The sequence below is a fragment of the Heterodontus francisci genome, chromosome 20 (genome assembly GCF_036365525.1).
Source record: "Heterodontus francisci isolate sHetFra1 chromosome 20, sHetFra1.hap1, whole genome shotgun sequence".
NCBI lineage: Eukaryota > Metazoa > Chordata > Chondrichthyes > Heterodontiformes > Heterodontidae > Heterodontus > Heterodontus francisci.
Window position 1 is genome coordinate 27,105,360 of NC_090390.1, and position 15,486 is coordinate 27,120,845.

The 15,486-nt window shown below is 40.6% G+C and overlaps 1 protein-coding gene across 1 annotated transcript in view; it reads left to right on the forward strand.

Annotated features, from left to right (window-relative positions):
* Positions 1–13,568, forward strand: part of ipmkb (inositol polyphosphate multikinase b) — a 132,780-nt gene extending 119,212 nt beyond the window's left edge. Inside the window, 1 exon segment of the mRNA XM_068052489.1 lies at positions 7,836–13,568. Within this exon segment, the coding sequence (XP_067908590.1) occupies positions 7,836–8,467 (632 nt within the window). The 3' untranslated portion in view covers positions 8,468–13,568.
* The last annotated feature ends 1,918 nt before the right edge of the window (positions 13,569–15,486 follow it).

Here is a 15,486-nt window from a genome sequence, read left to right on the forward strand (position 1 = left end):
GCACCTGAACAGAGCTGGGACTGAATTCCTAGTGGGAAGTTTTGCTAGTGCTGTTGGGGAGGGTTTAAACTAGATTGGCAGGGGTTGGGGACCTGCGGATAGACTCAGTTGGGACAAAAGCAGAAATGAAAATGGAAGGCAGAAAATTAATGGATGATTCTGGAAGACAGAGGAAACAAAGGTTAGAAAATTTTAAAAAAAAGTTTGGCAGTGCTCAAGGGTATCTATTTCAATGCAAGGAATATAGCAAGTAAAGCAGATGAACTGAGGGCACAGATAGACACATGGCAATATGATATAGCTATTACAGAAACATGGCTTAGGAGGGACAGGAATGGCAGTTCATCGTTACTGGTTACAGGGTTTTCAGACATGATAGGGAGGGGGATAAGAAAGGAAGAGGAGTGGTGATTTCTGTCAAGGCAACTATTACAGCTGTGAGGAAGGATGATATGTTGAATGGTTCATCAAATGAGGCCATATGGATTGAGCTAAGGAACAAAAAAGGGGCAATCACACTGCTAGGAGTGTCCTATAGACCCCCACACAGTCAGAGGGAGATAGAAGAGCAGATATGTAGGCAAATCTCTGAGAAGTGCAAGAACAATAGGGCAGTAATAGGGGATTTTAACTAGCCCAATATTAACTGGGGTAGTTTTTGTGTGAAGGGAATTGAGGGAGCAGAATTCTTGTGGTGCATTCAGGAGAACTTTTTTGGCCAGTATGTAGCAAGTCCAACAAAAGAGGGTGCAGTTTTAGACTCAGTTTTAGGAAATGAAGATGGGCAGTTGGAAGGAGTGGCAGTGGGAGAGCATTTTGGTAGTAGTGATCATAATTCAGTCAGTTTTAACATAATTATGGTAAAACACAAGGATAGAACAGGAGTTACAGTTCTAAATTGGGGCAAGGCTGATTTTACTAAACTGAGTGATTTAGCAAAAATGCACTGGAAACAGCTACTTGAAGGTAAGTTAGTGTCAGAGCAGCGGGAGGCATTCAAAGGGGAGATTCAGGGGGTTCAGAGTAAACATGTTCCCACAAAGAAAAAGGGTGAGACGGCCAAATCTAGAACCCCATGGATGTCAAGGAGCTTACAGGGTAAGCTAAGGCAGAAAAGGAAAGTTTATGGCCAACACCAAGAACTCAATACAACAGAAAGCCGAGAGGAGTATAGAAAGTGAAGGGGTGAAATCAAAAAGGAAATTAGTCAGAGTTGTACAGCACAGAAACAGGCCCTTCGGCCCATCTTGTCTGTGCCGGCCATCAAATACCTAACTATTCTAATCCCATTTTCCAGCACTTGGCCCGTAGCCTTCTATGCTATGGTGTTTCAAGTGCTGATCTAAATACTACTAAAATGTTGTGAAGGTTCCTGCCTCTACCACCCTTTAAGGCAGTGCGTTCCAGATTCCAGCCACCCTCTGGGTGAAATATTTTTTCCTCAAATCCCCTCTAAACCTCCTGCCCCTTACCTTAAATCTATGCCCCCTGGTTATTGACCCCTCTGCTAAGGGAAAAAGTTTCTTCTAAAAGCTAACCTATCAATGCCCCTCATAATTTTGTATACCTCAATCAGGTCCCCCCTCAGCCTTCTCTACTCTAAGGAAAACAACCCTAGCCTTTCCAGTCTCTCTTCATAGCCGAAATGCTCCAGCCCAGACAACATCCTCTGTTTCCTCGGCACCCTCTCCAGTGCAGTCACATCCTTCCTATAGTGTGGTGCCCAGAACTGTACACAGGACTCCAGCTGTGTCCTAACTAGCATTTTGTACAGCTCCAGCATAACCTCCCTGCTCTTATATTCTATGCCTCGGCTAATAAAGGCAAGTATCCCATATGCCTTCCTAACCACCTTATCTACCTATGCTGCTGCCTTCAGTGATCTATGGACAAATACACCAAGGTCCCTCTGACCCTCTGTACTTCCTAGGGTCCTACCATCCATTGTATATTCCCTTGCCTTGTTAGTCCTCCCAAAATGCATCACCTCACACTTCTCAGGATTAAATTCCATTTGCCATTGCTCTGCTTGTCTTACCAGCCCATCTATATCAGCCTGTAATGTAAGACTTTCCTCCTCACTATTTACAACACCACCAGTTTTCATGTCATCTGAAAACTTACTGATCACACCTCCTACATTCACGTCTGAATCATTAATGTGCACTACAAACAGCAAGGGTCCCAGCACCAATCCCTGTGGTACACCACTGGTCACAGGCTTCCACTCGCAAAAACAACCCTTGACCATCACCCTCTGCCTCCTGCCACTAAGCCAATTTTGGATCCAATTTGCCAAATTGTCCTGGATCCCATGGGCTCTTACCTTCTTGACCAATCTCCCATGCGGGACCTTGTCAAAAGCCTTACTGAAGTCCATGTCGTCTACATCTACTGTTTACCCTCATCTACACGTAGTCACCATCTTGAAAAATTCAATTAGAAAAGCAAAGAGAGGGCATGAAAGAATATTGGCAAGCAAAATCAAGGTGAACCCAAAGATGCTTTATCAATACATTATGAGTGAGAGGAGAACTCAGGAGAGAGTAGGGCCCATAAAAGACCAAAAAGGTAGCCTGGGCAAAGGAATACACGATTAATGGGAAATTACTGAGAAGTGTAGAGGAAGTGAAGGACCTTAGAGTGAATGCCCACAGATCCCTGAAGGTATCAGGACAGGTCGATAAGGTGGTTAAGAAGGCATATGAAATCCTTTCCTTTATTAGTCGAGGTATCGAATATAAGAGCAGGGAGGTAATGCTGGGGCGGCACAGTGACGCAGTGGTTAGCACCGCAGCCTCACAGCTCCAGCGACCCGGGTTCAAATCTGGGTACTGCCTGTGTGGAGTTTGCAAGTTCTCCCTGTGTCTGCGTGGGTTTCCTCCGGGTGCTCCGGTTTCCTCCCACATGCCAAAGACTTGCAGGTTGATAGGTAAATTGGCCATTATAAATTGCCCCTAGTATAGGTAGGTGGCAGGGCAATATATAGGGACAGATGGGGATGTGGTAGGAATATGGAATTAGTGTAGGATTAGTATAAATGGGTGGTTGATGGTCGGCACAGACTCGGTGGGCCGAAGGGCCTGTTTCAGTGCTGTATCTCTAAAATAAAATTTTTTAAAAATAACTGTATAACTCATTGGTTAGGCCACAACTTGAGTACTGTGTGCAGTTCTGGTCACCTCATTACAGAAAGGATGTAATTGTACTAGAGAGGGTATAGATGAGATTTACGAGGATGTTGCCAGGACTGGAAAAATGCAGCTGTGAGGAAAGATTGGATAGGCGGGGGTTGTTTTCCTTGGAACAGAGAAGGCTGAGGGGAGATCTCATTGAAATGTTCAAAATTGTGAGGGGCCTGGATAGAGTGGAGGTGAAGGGCCTATTTACCTTAGCAGAGAGGTCAGTGATGAGGGGACATAGATTTAAAGTGATTGGTAGAAAGATTAGAGGGGAGTTGAGGAAAAATGTTTTCACCCAGAGGGTGGTGGGGTCTGGAACTCACTGTCTGACAGGGTAGTTGAGGCAGAAACCCTCAACTCACTTAAAAGGAGTCTGGATATGCACCTCAAGTGCCATAATCTGCAGTGCTATGGACGAAATGCTGGAAGGTGGGATTAGACTGGGTGGATCATTTTTTGGCCGGCACAGCCACAATGGGCCAAGTGGCCTCCTTTTGTGCCTTAAACCTTCTATGATTCTGTACGGGGCATAATTTCAAAGTTTGAAGATGACGCAAAACTCAGAAATGCAGTAAACAATGAGGAGGATAGTAACAGATGTCAGCAGGAATTCGACAGACTGGCGAAATGGGTAGACGCGTGGCAGTTGAAATTTGACGTCAAGAAATGTGAAGTGATACATCTTGGTAGGAAGAATGAGGAGAGGAAATATAAATTAAATCTTACAATTTTAAAAGGGGCCAGGAAGAGAGACACTTGGAGGTGTACGTACTCAAGTCTTTGAAAGTGTCAGGAGAAGGCCTCTAAAAAAGCTTATGGGACTGTTGGCTTTATTGACATAAGCATAGAGTACAAAGAAGTTGTACTAAACCTTTACAAAATACTGGTTAGGCTTCAACTGGAATATTGTGTTCAGTTCTGAATGCCACACTTTAGGAAGGATGTCAAGGCCTGAAGAGAGAACACAAAAGAGATTTACCAGAATGGTACTAGAGATAAGGGGGGTGGGGGGGTTGGTGGGAATGTCACTCGACTAGTAATCCAGAAGCACAGGCTAATGTCCTGGGGACACCACAGCAGCTGGTGGAATTTTCATTTAATTAATAAATTCAATTAGTTAATAAAACAAAATCTTGAATTGAAAGCTAGACTCGGTAATGGTGCCATGAAACTATCGATTGTCGTAAAAACCCATCTGCTTCACTAATGTTCTTCAGGCAAGGAAATCTGCCATCCTTACCTGGTCTGGCTTCCTTCTGAAATGACCTAGCAAGCCATTCAGTTCAAGGGCACTTAGGGATGGGCAACAAATGCTGGCCTGCCAGCGATGTCCACATCCCATAAAAAAGAGTACTTTATTTTTCAAATTGCTTGCAGGAGTTCCTCAGGGCAGTGTCTTAGGCGCAACAATCTTCAGCTGCTTCATCAATGGCATTCCTTCCATCGTAAGGTCAGAAGTGGGGATGTTCAAGCAGTCTGTGCGCGCATGCAGCAAGACCTAGACAACATTTGGGCTTGGCTGATAAATGACAAGTAACATTGGTGCCACACAAGTGCAAGGAAATGACTATCTCCACCGAGAGTGTAGCCACTTCCTCATGGCATTCAACAGGATTACTATCACTGCATCCCCCACCATCAACATCCTGGGGGTCACCATTGTCCAGAAACTTAACTGAGCCAGCCGCATAGATACTGTGATTATTGGCGCAGATCAGAGGCTGGGAATTCTGTGGCAAGTAACTCACCTCCTGACTCCCCAAAGCTATTCCACCATCAACAAGGTGTCAGAAGTGTGCTGGAATAGTCTCCACTTGCCTGGATAGGTGTAGCTCCAACACTAAAAAAGCTAACACCATCCAGGACAAAGAGCCTGCTTGATCGGCACCCCAATCGACCAATTTAAATATTCACTTCCTCCACCACCGGTCCGCCATGGCTGCAGCATGTATCATCTACAAGATGCACTGCAGCAACTTACCAAGGCTTCGTCAACAGCTCCTTCCAAACCTGCAATCTTTACCACCATAGAAGAACAATGGCAGCAGGCATATGAGCAGACCACCACCTGCAAGTTCCCCTCCATGTCAGCTGTGGCTCAGTTGGTTGCGCTCTCCTCTGAGTCACAAAGTTCTTGGTTTTGGTTCCGCTCTGGGGCTTGAGCACAAAATTGACACTCCTACTGAGGGAACGCTGCACTGTTGGAGGTGCCGTCTTTCAGATGAGGTTAACCCAAGGCCCCATCTACTTGCTTAGGTGCATGTAAAAGATGCCATGGCACTATTTTGAAGAAGAGCAAGGGAGTAATCCCCAAATGTCCTGGTCAATATTTATCCTTCAATCAAGATCACGGAAACAGGTTATCTGGTCATGATAGCATGCCATTTGTGGGACTTTGCTGTGTGCATACTGGCTGCCGCGTTTCCTGCATTACATCAGTGACTACACTTCAAAAAGTACTTCATTGGCTATAAAGCGCTTTGAGATGTCTGGTGGTCATGAAAGGCGTTATGTAAATGCAAGTCTTTTTTTTTCTTTTTTCCAAGTCTGTCTCCATCCTGGCTTGGAAATATGTCGCCGTTCCTTCATTGCTGTGTTAAAATTCGAGAACTGAACCTTCTTACCTGAGAGCACTGTGGTTGTACCTACATCACATGGACCGCAGCAGTTCAGAAAGTGGCTTACCACTACCTCCTCAAGGGTAATTAGGGCTGAGCAATCCTTGCTAGCGGTGCTCACATCCCATGAACAAATTAAAAATAAAATATGTGGAGAAGCTGGACTTGTTCTTAGAACAGCAATGGTTAGGTGATTTGATGGAGATGTTCAAAATTATGGGCCAGCTTAGATAGTTTCTTATTTACTCTATTTCAAGTGGCAGAAAGGTTAGTAATCAGAGTAAGCAAGTTTAAGGTGATTGGCAAAAAGAACCAAAGTCAACATGATGAAACATGAGTATGGTACACAGTGAGTTGTTATGATCTGGAATGCATAGCTTGAAAGCAGATTCAATAGTTTTCAAAAGGGAATTGGACAAATACTTGAACAGAATAAAATAACAGAACTATGGGCAAAGAGCAAGGGTGTGGGACTAATTGGATAGCACCACCGAACCACCACAGGCACAGTGGTCCAAATGGGGTCCTGTGATGTAGCATTCTGTGAAGCCAAATGGTAAGCAATGAGCCACAAAAAAGATTTACTGAAGCTAATGGCTGTAAACAGATGCAGAGAAACTGAAAGCATAAAAATAACATTTCCCTCATTAAATTGAAGTAAAATCCTGCATATGGACAAGTGCCTCTACATTGGTATAATGAGATGCACATTCCCTAAGGGGGAGGCATTTAACCCTGTCATTATATTAGCTTTGTAGTTAGATCGTTCAGTGATTTGAATGTTTTTAGGAAATTTTCTATTGCATTTATTAACTTCAGTTTTATAATTACAGAAATTGACACCTTTTGTTTGGGAAATTATGTATTAAGAATATATTCCATAAACTACATAAAATGAATCATGAGATTTAAACTGATGAAATGGTGCAATTAAATATATACAGGCGATGAATTTAATATATTTTTCTGGCAGTAAATTTTTGTATGTAGCTTTAACTGTCATTGGCAAATGCTCTTTACAACTTAAACCAAAGTAGTACTGATAATAAGGATGGTAATAAAGGCTGACTGCTTAGATTGTGAAACATCTGGCTGTAAACTGTACTGTGAGCAAAGTTTTACTAATTTGTTGTATGTTGAGTGGCAACCTGGAGACATTTGTTTGTTAATACTGATGGGAGGCTGTGCAAGTCTTAAACAGCTGGCAGCATATTTCATCACTTTTTTTCCCTATATTGCTACTCTGAGGAGAATTGTGAAAATGTTGATTTTAATCATTTTTACCACTTTGTCCAGGCTCCTATCAAAATGTATTGAGTCACGCTGCTTTGTGCACCATGTAGTTAACACTAGCCAGGTGCCCATTCTTCAGGAGCCTAAGTGGTATCAACAGGTGTGTCAGATGTGGCTCAGTCATAGTATTCTCACCTCTGAGTGAGAAGGTTGAGAGTTTAAGTCCCACTCCAGAGATTTGAGCACCTAATCTAGGCTGACAATACAGTGCAGTAGTGGAGAAATGTTGCACTGTTGGAGGTCTTTCGGATGAGATGTTAAACTAAGTCCCTGTCTCCCCTCTCAAGTGGACATAATAAATCCCATGGCACTATTTGAAGAAGAACAAGGGAGTTCTGTCCCGTGTCCTGGCCAATATTTATTCCTCAATCAACATCATTAAAAGAGATTATCTGGTCATTATCACGTTGCTGTTTGTGGGACTGTGCTGTGTGCAAATTGGCTGCCTCATTTCCTACATTACAAAAGTACTTCATTGGCTGTAAAGCACTTTGGGAGGTTCTGCAGTTGTGAAAGGCGCTGTATAATTGCAAGTGCCTTTTTATTTCAATTGGTTTCCTCAGTTTACCTATTATATGTGGTGTGACTGGTTTGTTCTGCTCTTTGTTGTCACAATGTCATCAGGCCGTTCAGTATAGAAAATTAAATTTCCTCTTTCTCTTTTTTAAAAGTAAAAGTAGATACTGATGTGGATGTTCAATTGTCTTCTCAATAGGATTATATTTTGCTAATCTTTTTGCAGGTCTGTCTCGATTCTTCCACGATGGAAGCTGTTTGAGGAAGGATGCTGTTGCCTCAAGTATTCAGGAGGTTGAAAAAATACTGCAGTGGTTTGAAAAACAAAATAAGCTCTGTTTCTATGCAAGCTCCTTACTGTTTGTTTATGAGGGGTTGCCTCAGCTGACAGCGATGGGTATGCGAGATGCACCCCACAAACCTGCAGCACCAAAGGGAATAAGACGAACTGGAGAAGTCGTGGAATACAACAATAACGTACATGTGATGAGCTCTACCGAGAATGGAATAGTGGAGGCCTCAGTTGGTCAGAGTCTCTCCAATATGTACGCACTTCACAGGAAGGGGTGTTTCAGGGCGCATCAAAGCATGGTCCCACTACAGCTGAAGAATGCAGAGCAAGACCATAGCATATGCAAATGCCTAACTCTTGTTTCACCTGGACAGCCCAATGGCAATGAAATAAAACAATTGGAGAAGGATGTGATGCATACATCCAATATGCTTCAAGAGCCTCCAGAGGTTGATGTAAGAATGATAGACTTTGCACATGTGTTCCCTAGCAACACAAAAGACGAGGAGTACATTTATGGGCTGAAACATTTAATCAGTGTGTTACGAAATATGCTGGATGATTAATTTTTTTATTTTTTGATGGGGGTATTGGGAGCAAAGAAATAAATAAGGAGCAATTTTATTGATTTCTGCACAAGTTCTGATGCATCATTTTATGTTTCTAATGTGATTCCAGGTGTATTGTATGTGCTTTTCATTGTACGGTACTTCTGGTGATTGATTTGATGTTTATAATAGCTCAGGAAAATTTACAAACTCATCATTGACAGCCACTGAACAGTTCCAAAAACCTACAAAGGGCAGCTGAAGCCTAGTAACTACTGACAAGGAAATTTGAGCTCCCACTGTTTGTAACAAACCCACAGACTTCAATGATGGTAATTGGTTTTTCAGATATGTAACCAACTGCCTGCCAATCCTAGGCATGGAACTTGTGCCTATGGACTAATGTGTCTTCAGTGAAGACCAGGTTAGTCAGACTTAATATTGTTTCGGGGATGCTGCTGCTGCCACTTTTCTGGAGATGCGTATTTTATTAGCTGTTCTTTTACAGTTGAATTACTTCAATTCATATAAAATGTCTGGTCCCATCTATGCATAATAGAAATTGTCAGTTGTCCCTTTGTTTTGACGCATTCAGCTAGAATCCCCGGAGAATTTCAGTCTTGCAATGGCTTGTTAATTTATGAATGTAATGAAAGCTAATGCATAATATCACCATTAAGTCAGCTGGACCCCTCCTGGCTAAGATTTTCCACAGGATAGAGCAACATTTGCATATTATTACTTTTTAAATACTTTTTCCCTTCACTTTTTAAGTATACTGTGATCTGCAGAAGCTGAGATATGAGAGGAGGAAGCAAAATGCTTTATTGTGTAGTCCATCTATCTGCCTACTTTTGTAGTTCAACTTGCACCTCTAACTGAAATACTCCACTAGATTTTAATCAAAGTTTTAAGTGTATTCTCTCCTAACACTGGGTTGCTTTCAGAACGAGCACACTTTGACTTGTTCACATGTCTCATTTGCTCACTTACAAGTGATATTTCGCGTAAATAACTTCCAAAGTTAACTTTTGAACACCCAGTTTAACAAGTTATTGATTTGGTTTTCACTCATTATCCTCTGGGCTGTTGTGTGTTTGGATTTCCCTTTATAAATAGGCATGTTAGGAATTGTTGTGTTGCACCGATCACATGTCTAAGAATATTTAGTACTTGAACACTAACTTCTCGGATCAACAACTAATGTCTCTTAGACTTCACTATTAGAATATTAAGTAAATAAGCAACTGCACTTGCACAGTATGTTTATGTCCCCATAACTGACTTGTGGCTCCAGTAAGATAACCTCAATCCCTACTAGTTGTGTAGCTGGCTTCATTTCATTATTTACATTTGTATGGTGGGAACTTTGCAACAGGTTTTTACCATATCAAAAAATGGCCAAATTCTTGGTGCTGGTCAAGCTGTGTATTTGAAAATAGCACACTAGCACTAAAATGAAAACATTTTTTGCAGTTCTTAAAAATGCACTAGATTTCAGAATATTGGGTTCCTTTCATTACAGTTTACATTTGCACAGATTCATGGACTTTCAATATTTTGATAGCATTTTAAATGATTTCCACATTGCTCACTTATTTTGTCAGGGTTCAAGAGGCGAATTTTTTGGCATGAACTGTGGCAGGGCAGTAATTAGTACAAGTGAATAAATAATGCATGTGAAGATTATGTTAATCATTTAAATGTATTTACCAAATAATGTGTTTTTCTAAAAAAAAATTCTGAAATATTTTTTAATTGTAAACTATGCTTTTTTGTATGTTTGTTAACAGAGGTTTACATTTTGCAGCTGTACATTCCTCATAGACCTGCTACATATTCTGTCCCTCAGTACTACTGATTATTCTTGCAGATTTCAAAAAATTATTGATAATTTTCCTATTTTGGTCCTTGGGGAAAACGTGGATGATTTGGACTTGATTATTTTCTACCTAGTGTCAGAACAAGGCACTCACATGTCAGAGCTATCTCCTCCTCCGAGCATTTGCATATAGCCGAAGGAATGGATGGAGATGGGCTTTTTTAAGAAGAGCATCGTTTCAATTAGCTTTTTGCCTAATCAGTTGGATTCTAAGAAATTATGCTGCTAAATAACCATTGACATTGGGAATATCAGAAAGCTTTAGTTTGCAGGTTAGTTGTTCGTTTCACTTAGTTTCACCTGCTCTTCTACCAATTTTATGTTGATTTCTCCTCCTAAGACTGGGTCGTATTTGTACAATTCTAACAATCCACCTACCATCGTGTAGTTGGGAGCAGGATCTTTTGCTGGTTGCAAGTTCGACTGGAGCTTGGTGAGTTGTGGAGACTTTACCTCTTTGAATGAATTCTTTGGGGAATGTGCCTGGGCAATTTTTAAAACCATTTTGAAACACCATTTCACTTCTATTTAAAAGGAGACAAAATTCACTAATTTGGTTGCCTCATTTAAAAAAAATTGATAATTGTGCTGGCCACAACTTTATTTGTTTCCAATTATAATTATTCAAATTCAGTTTTGTTTCCCAGTAAATTTACAGCTGTTTGTGTGAACATTACTGAGGAGATGACTAGTTGAAGGGATGATTGACTTTGTCCAACTCCACCAGCTGACATGGGCTTTCTGTTAGACTATTCATCTTTTGGAATATATTTCATTCATTCAAGGATTTCAAATTTTGTTTTATATCATCTCATAATAGGTCTGTTATACAAGTAATATCACTATTTGTTTGTGTTGTGCTGTTCAAGGTCACACTGTTAATGCAAGTTATGTTAAGATAGGAAATGTGCATTCATATGCCAGTAAACAGTCATTGTCACTATCTTGGATTAGATTTGTTTGTTTTCAGCCCTTGCAATTCGTGCTTTGAATTTTGGTCTAACCGTGTACACAATGCAACTTCTAAATTATTTTTATAAAATTCCATCACAAGTCATTCCATCAAACAACTGCTGGAATTTTGCTTCATTGTTGAATGTGGAATATGTATTTTACATGAATGAAGGTTTTGTAACCCATGTTAGTTTTTAATTCTTTCAAAAACATTCTTGAAGATTGTGGCTCCTCGTTACGATTTCATTGCAGTTCTACATATGTTAGCAAGTATACCTGAAAACGTTTAGGTATCCTTTCAATTAATAAGCTTGTTAGTATTTGCAAGGCCATTAAGCTGCCATTTTGTTCCCGGGTCAAAGCATTGGGTGAATATCGTAGAATCTGCTTGATAGAGACTCTTCCATGGTGTTCAAAGCATCCATTTATCAGACTGTTCTCCTTTTGCAATTGTTGCAAAAGGAATTAGAATAAGTTGTATTTGAACAGTTATGATCACAACATGCCTATCAGTGGTCTTCTACTGTATCAGAAATTCTACATTTGACATAAATAGCCTTCAATTGATGAAACCACAGAAAAGTATTGCAGCACAATATCATGTGTAAACCTCTGCATTCAGACTCAACCTCCATAGACTAGTCTATGAGGCTTTCTTTCAGTGACATTTCTCTTGTAGAAAAAAAAACTAGTGAACAAAATGGGATTACTCACTATTCTTTTAAACTGCACTGCTTTTGAGAAATTACAATTATGAAATATATTTGTTTTGTAAAAAGGATAATATGCGGTTATGTAAATTTAGCCTTTTAAAAATGTTCTGTATAGAAAGGTGAAAACTACCTTTAATGCACTGTATGTATATATAAAATACAGCTTATATGGCTTATTTTGACTGGCTAAATTACAGAGTACCAAATTGAAGTCCCGCTCAGTTTCATATTTAAGTACCTTAAGATTTCTTGCCTTTTACTTTGATGAAACTAACCTAAAATTATCATTAGGTCACATTTTCATAGACTTAATCTTGATTAAATTGGTCATCATTCAATGCAGATTGCATTCCTTCATGAAAATGGTGCAGTATACTTCTTGTTTCGTTTTTCTAAATCAATACTGAATACAAACTGGTGGGTTTTACACTGATTGAAACTGTGTTCGCTTTTCATTATACTGAAAGAGGAGTGAGGTGAAGATGGGTTACCTCTCTTTGCATCAGCACACACTTGTCGTTTGTGGTGAAGCATGGCATCAAATAGAGAACGGTGCATGCACTAGACCTCAATCTAATTTCAGCTTGACTTCTTGCAAATGGAAGCTTGCTGTCATGTACCTGAGAACGAACTGTGAAACGAGGTTGTTAATTTAAATTGCTTTTGAATCAAATCAACAGAGTCCAGCATTCAGTGTGCAGCCTTGGTGGGATCTGTGGGATTGAGAGCCAGATTGAGAGAGGCTTCATTTCTCCCCCACAGTCCCAATTAAATGAGGAATTTATTGTCACATAAAGTGAACATAATTTTCCTTATTTTAGAGTGAGTCAGCATTCTTTTTTAAATGTTGGCCTTTCGAGATTGGGCATTAAATTTGAACACAGAAGTCTATTCGTCACTCATTGTTAGTTGGATACGTTTTTGCATAAGTTTCAAACTATTTTTAAAACATTTCACACAAAGTTTGGTACATGTTAATGCAAAATTCAGCAGTCACCTTAATTTACAGTTTATTAAGTAAAGCGCTCGTATTCTGGCTGAACTCTTTGATAAACTATGACTTGCTTTCAACAGGAGCATTTTGCAAATGTGTTCTCTCAATTTTAGATAAAGTATAATTTTAACTGCAGCCTAGATGGGAAGAAGTGGGAATATTGCCCCTTTTGTTAGTGAGCGTGCACACAGACACTTTAATATTATGGGAAATGATGCTGGAATTGATATGAAAGTATCAGAAAAGCAACAAATGCACATTCATATACCGTGGTTATTTATAATCGATCATACATAATGTATCTCAGTATAGTCTGAATTATCTATCTTCTAATATATAATGAATTGTTATCTTTATTTTGATTGTGATGAATTATATGCATAACTTGCTACAGATGGATTGCAGGGGTAATTGCTGATATGTAATGGGTGCTACTTGTTTTACAGAGGAATCAAAAGTACTAACTGATGAAGATTGCTTACTTTTGTAATTTAATATGATGAAAAGATATTTAGATAAATCACATAGCTGTATATTTGGCAAAAATGGAATTACTAATAAATTTTCTGTAAACAACCCAACTTGAGTTTGTCATCTCTTGCACCCAAAAATTATTGATGCAACTGGAATGGAAGAACTGGTTGAAGAGAGTCCTCACATTTACTTGATACAGACCTGATTTCACTACTGATCAGGCTTTGTGCTGCATCAGGCAATGCCTTTACCCACTATAACAAGAAGTAGTATGGTAGGGAAATTATTGGAGAAGATTCTTCGGGACAGGATTTACTCCCAATTGGAAACAAATGGACTTATTAGCGAGAGGCAGCATGGTTTTGTGAAGGGGAGGTCGTGTCTCATAACTTGATCGAGTTTTTTGAGGAAGTGACGAAGATGATTGATGAAGGAAGGGCAGTGGATGTTATCTATATGGACTTTAGTAAAGCCTTTGACAAGGTCCCGCATGGCAGACTGGTACAAAAGGTGAAGTCACACGGGATCAGAGGTGAGCTGGCAAGATGGATACAGAACTGGCTCAGTTAGAGAAGACAGAGGGTAGCAGTGGAAGGGTGCTTTTCTGAATGGAGGGCTGTGACTAGTGGTGTTCCGCAGGGATCAGTGCTGGGACCTTTGCTCTTTGTAGTATATCTAAATGATTTGGAGGAAAATGTAGCTGGTCTGATTAGTAAGTTTGTGGAAGACACAAAGGTTGGTGGAGTTGCGGATAGTGATGAGGATCGTCAGAGGATACAGCAGGATATAGATTGGTTGGTGACTTGGGTGGAGAAATGGCAGATGGAATTTAATCCGGACAAATGTGAGGTAATGCATTTTGGAAGGTCTAATACAGGTGGGAAGTATACAGTAAATGGCAGAACCCTTAGGAGTATTGACAGGCAGAAATATCTGGGCGTACAGGTCCACAGATCACTGAAAGTGGCAACGCAGGTGGATAAGGTAGTCAAGAAGGCATACGGCATGCTTGCCTTTATCAGTTGGGGCATTGAATATAAAAATTGGCAAGTCTTGCTGCAGCTGTGCAGAACCTTAGTTTGGCCACACTTGGAATATTGCGTGCAATTCTGGTCGCCACACTACCAGAAGGATGTGGAGGCTTTGGAGAGGGTACAGAAGAGGTTTACCAGGATGTTGCCTGGTCTGGAGGGTATTAGCTATGAGGAGAGGTTGGATAAACTCGGATTGTTTTCACTGGAACGACGGCGATGGAGGGGTGACCTGATAGAGGTTTACAAAGTTATGAGTGGCATGGACAGAGTGGATAGTCAGAAGCTTTTTCCCAGGGTGGAAGAGTCAGTTACTGGGGGACATAGGTTTAAGGTGCGAGGGGCAAAGATTAGAAGGGATTGTGAGGCAAGTTTTTTACACAGAGGGTGGTGAGTGCCTGGAACTTGCTGCCGGGAGAGGTGGTGGAAGCAGGTACGATAGTGACGTTTAAGCGGCATTTTGACAAATACATGAATAGGATGGAAATAGAGGGATACAGACCCCGGAAGTGCAGAAGGTTTTAGTTTAGACAGGCATCATGATCGGCGCAGGCTTGGAGGGCGTCATGGCCTGTTCCTGTGCTGTACTGTTCTTTGTTCTTTGGACACCAATGGATAAGTGGCCAAGATCTGAGATTTTATTCAGACTCTGCTGTACAGTGCTGATAAGTAACCACAACTGTATTCACACATTTTGTTGCTAATGCAGTTCTTAAGTGAGTCTGCAATATTTCCTTGAGCAAAGACAAAAACCCGTGGAACCCATGACTGTGTACCAGAGCCTCAAGTATCATTGATGTTACTAACTGGTTTTTAAAATTCTTTTTCTGCCTGATCAGTCAACTGTAATCCACTCAACTTCTCAAACAAGGGAGGCAAGCGTTCCAGCTTTATGTATTGATCTCTTACTGACCTTTCTGTCACAGTACCAGTTCTGTCTCTTGGATTTTTTGGCATTGTAATGTATTTGAATGCCATAGATGTCAGAT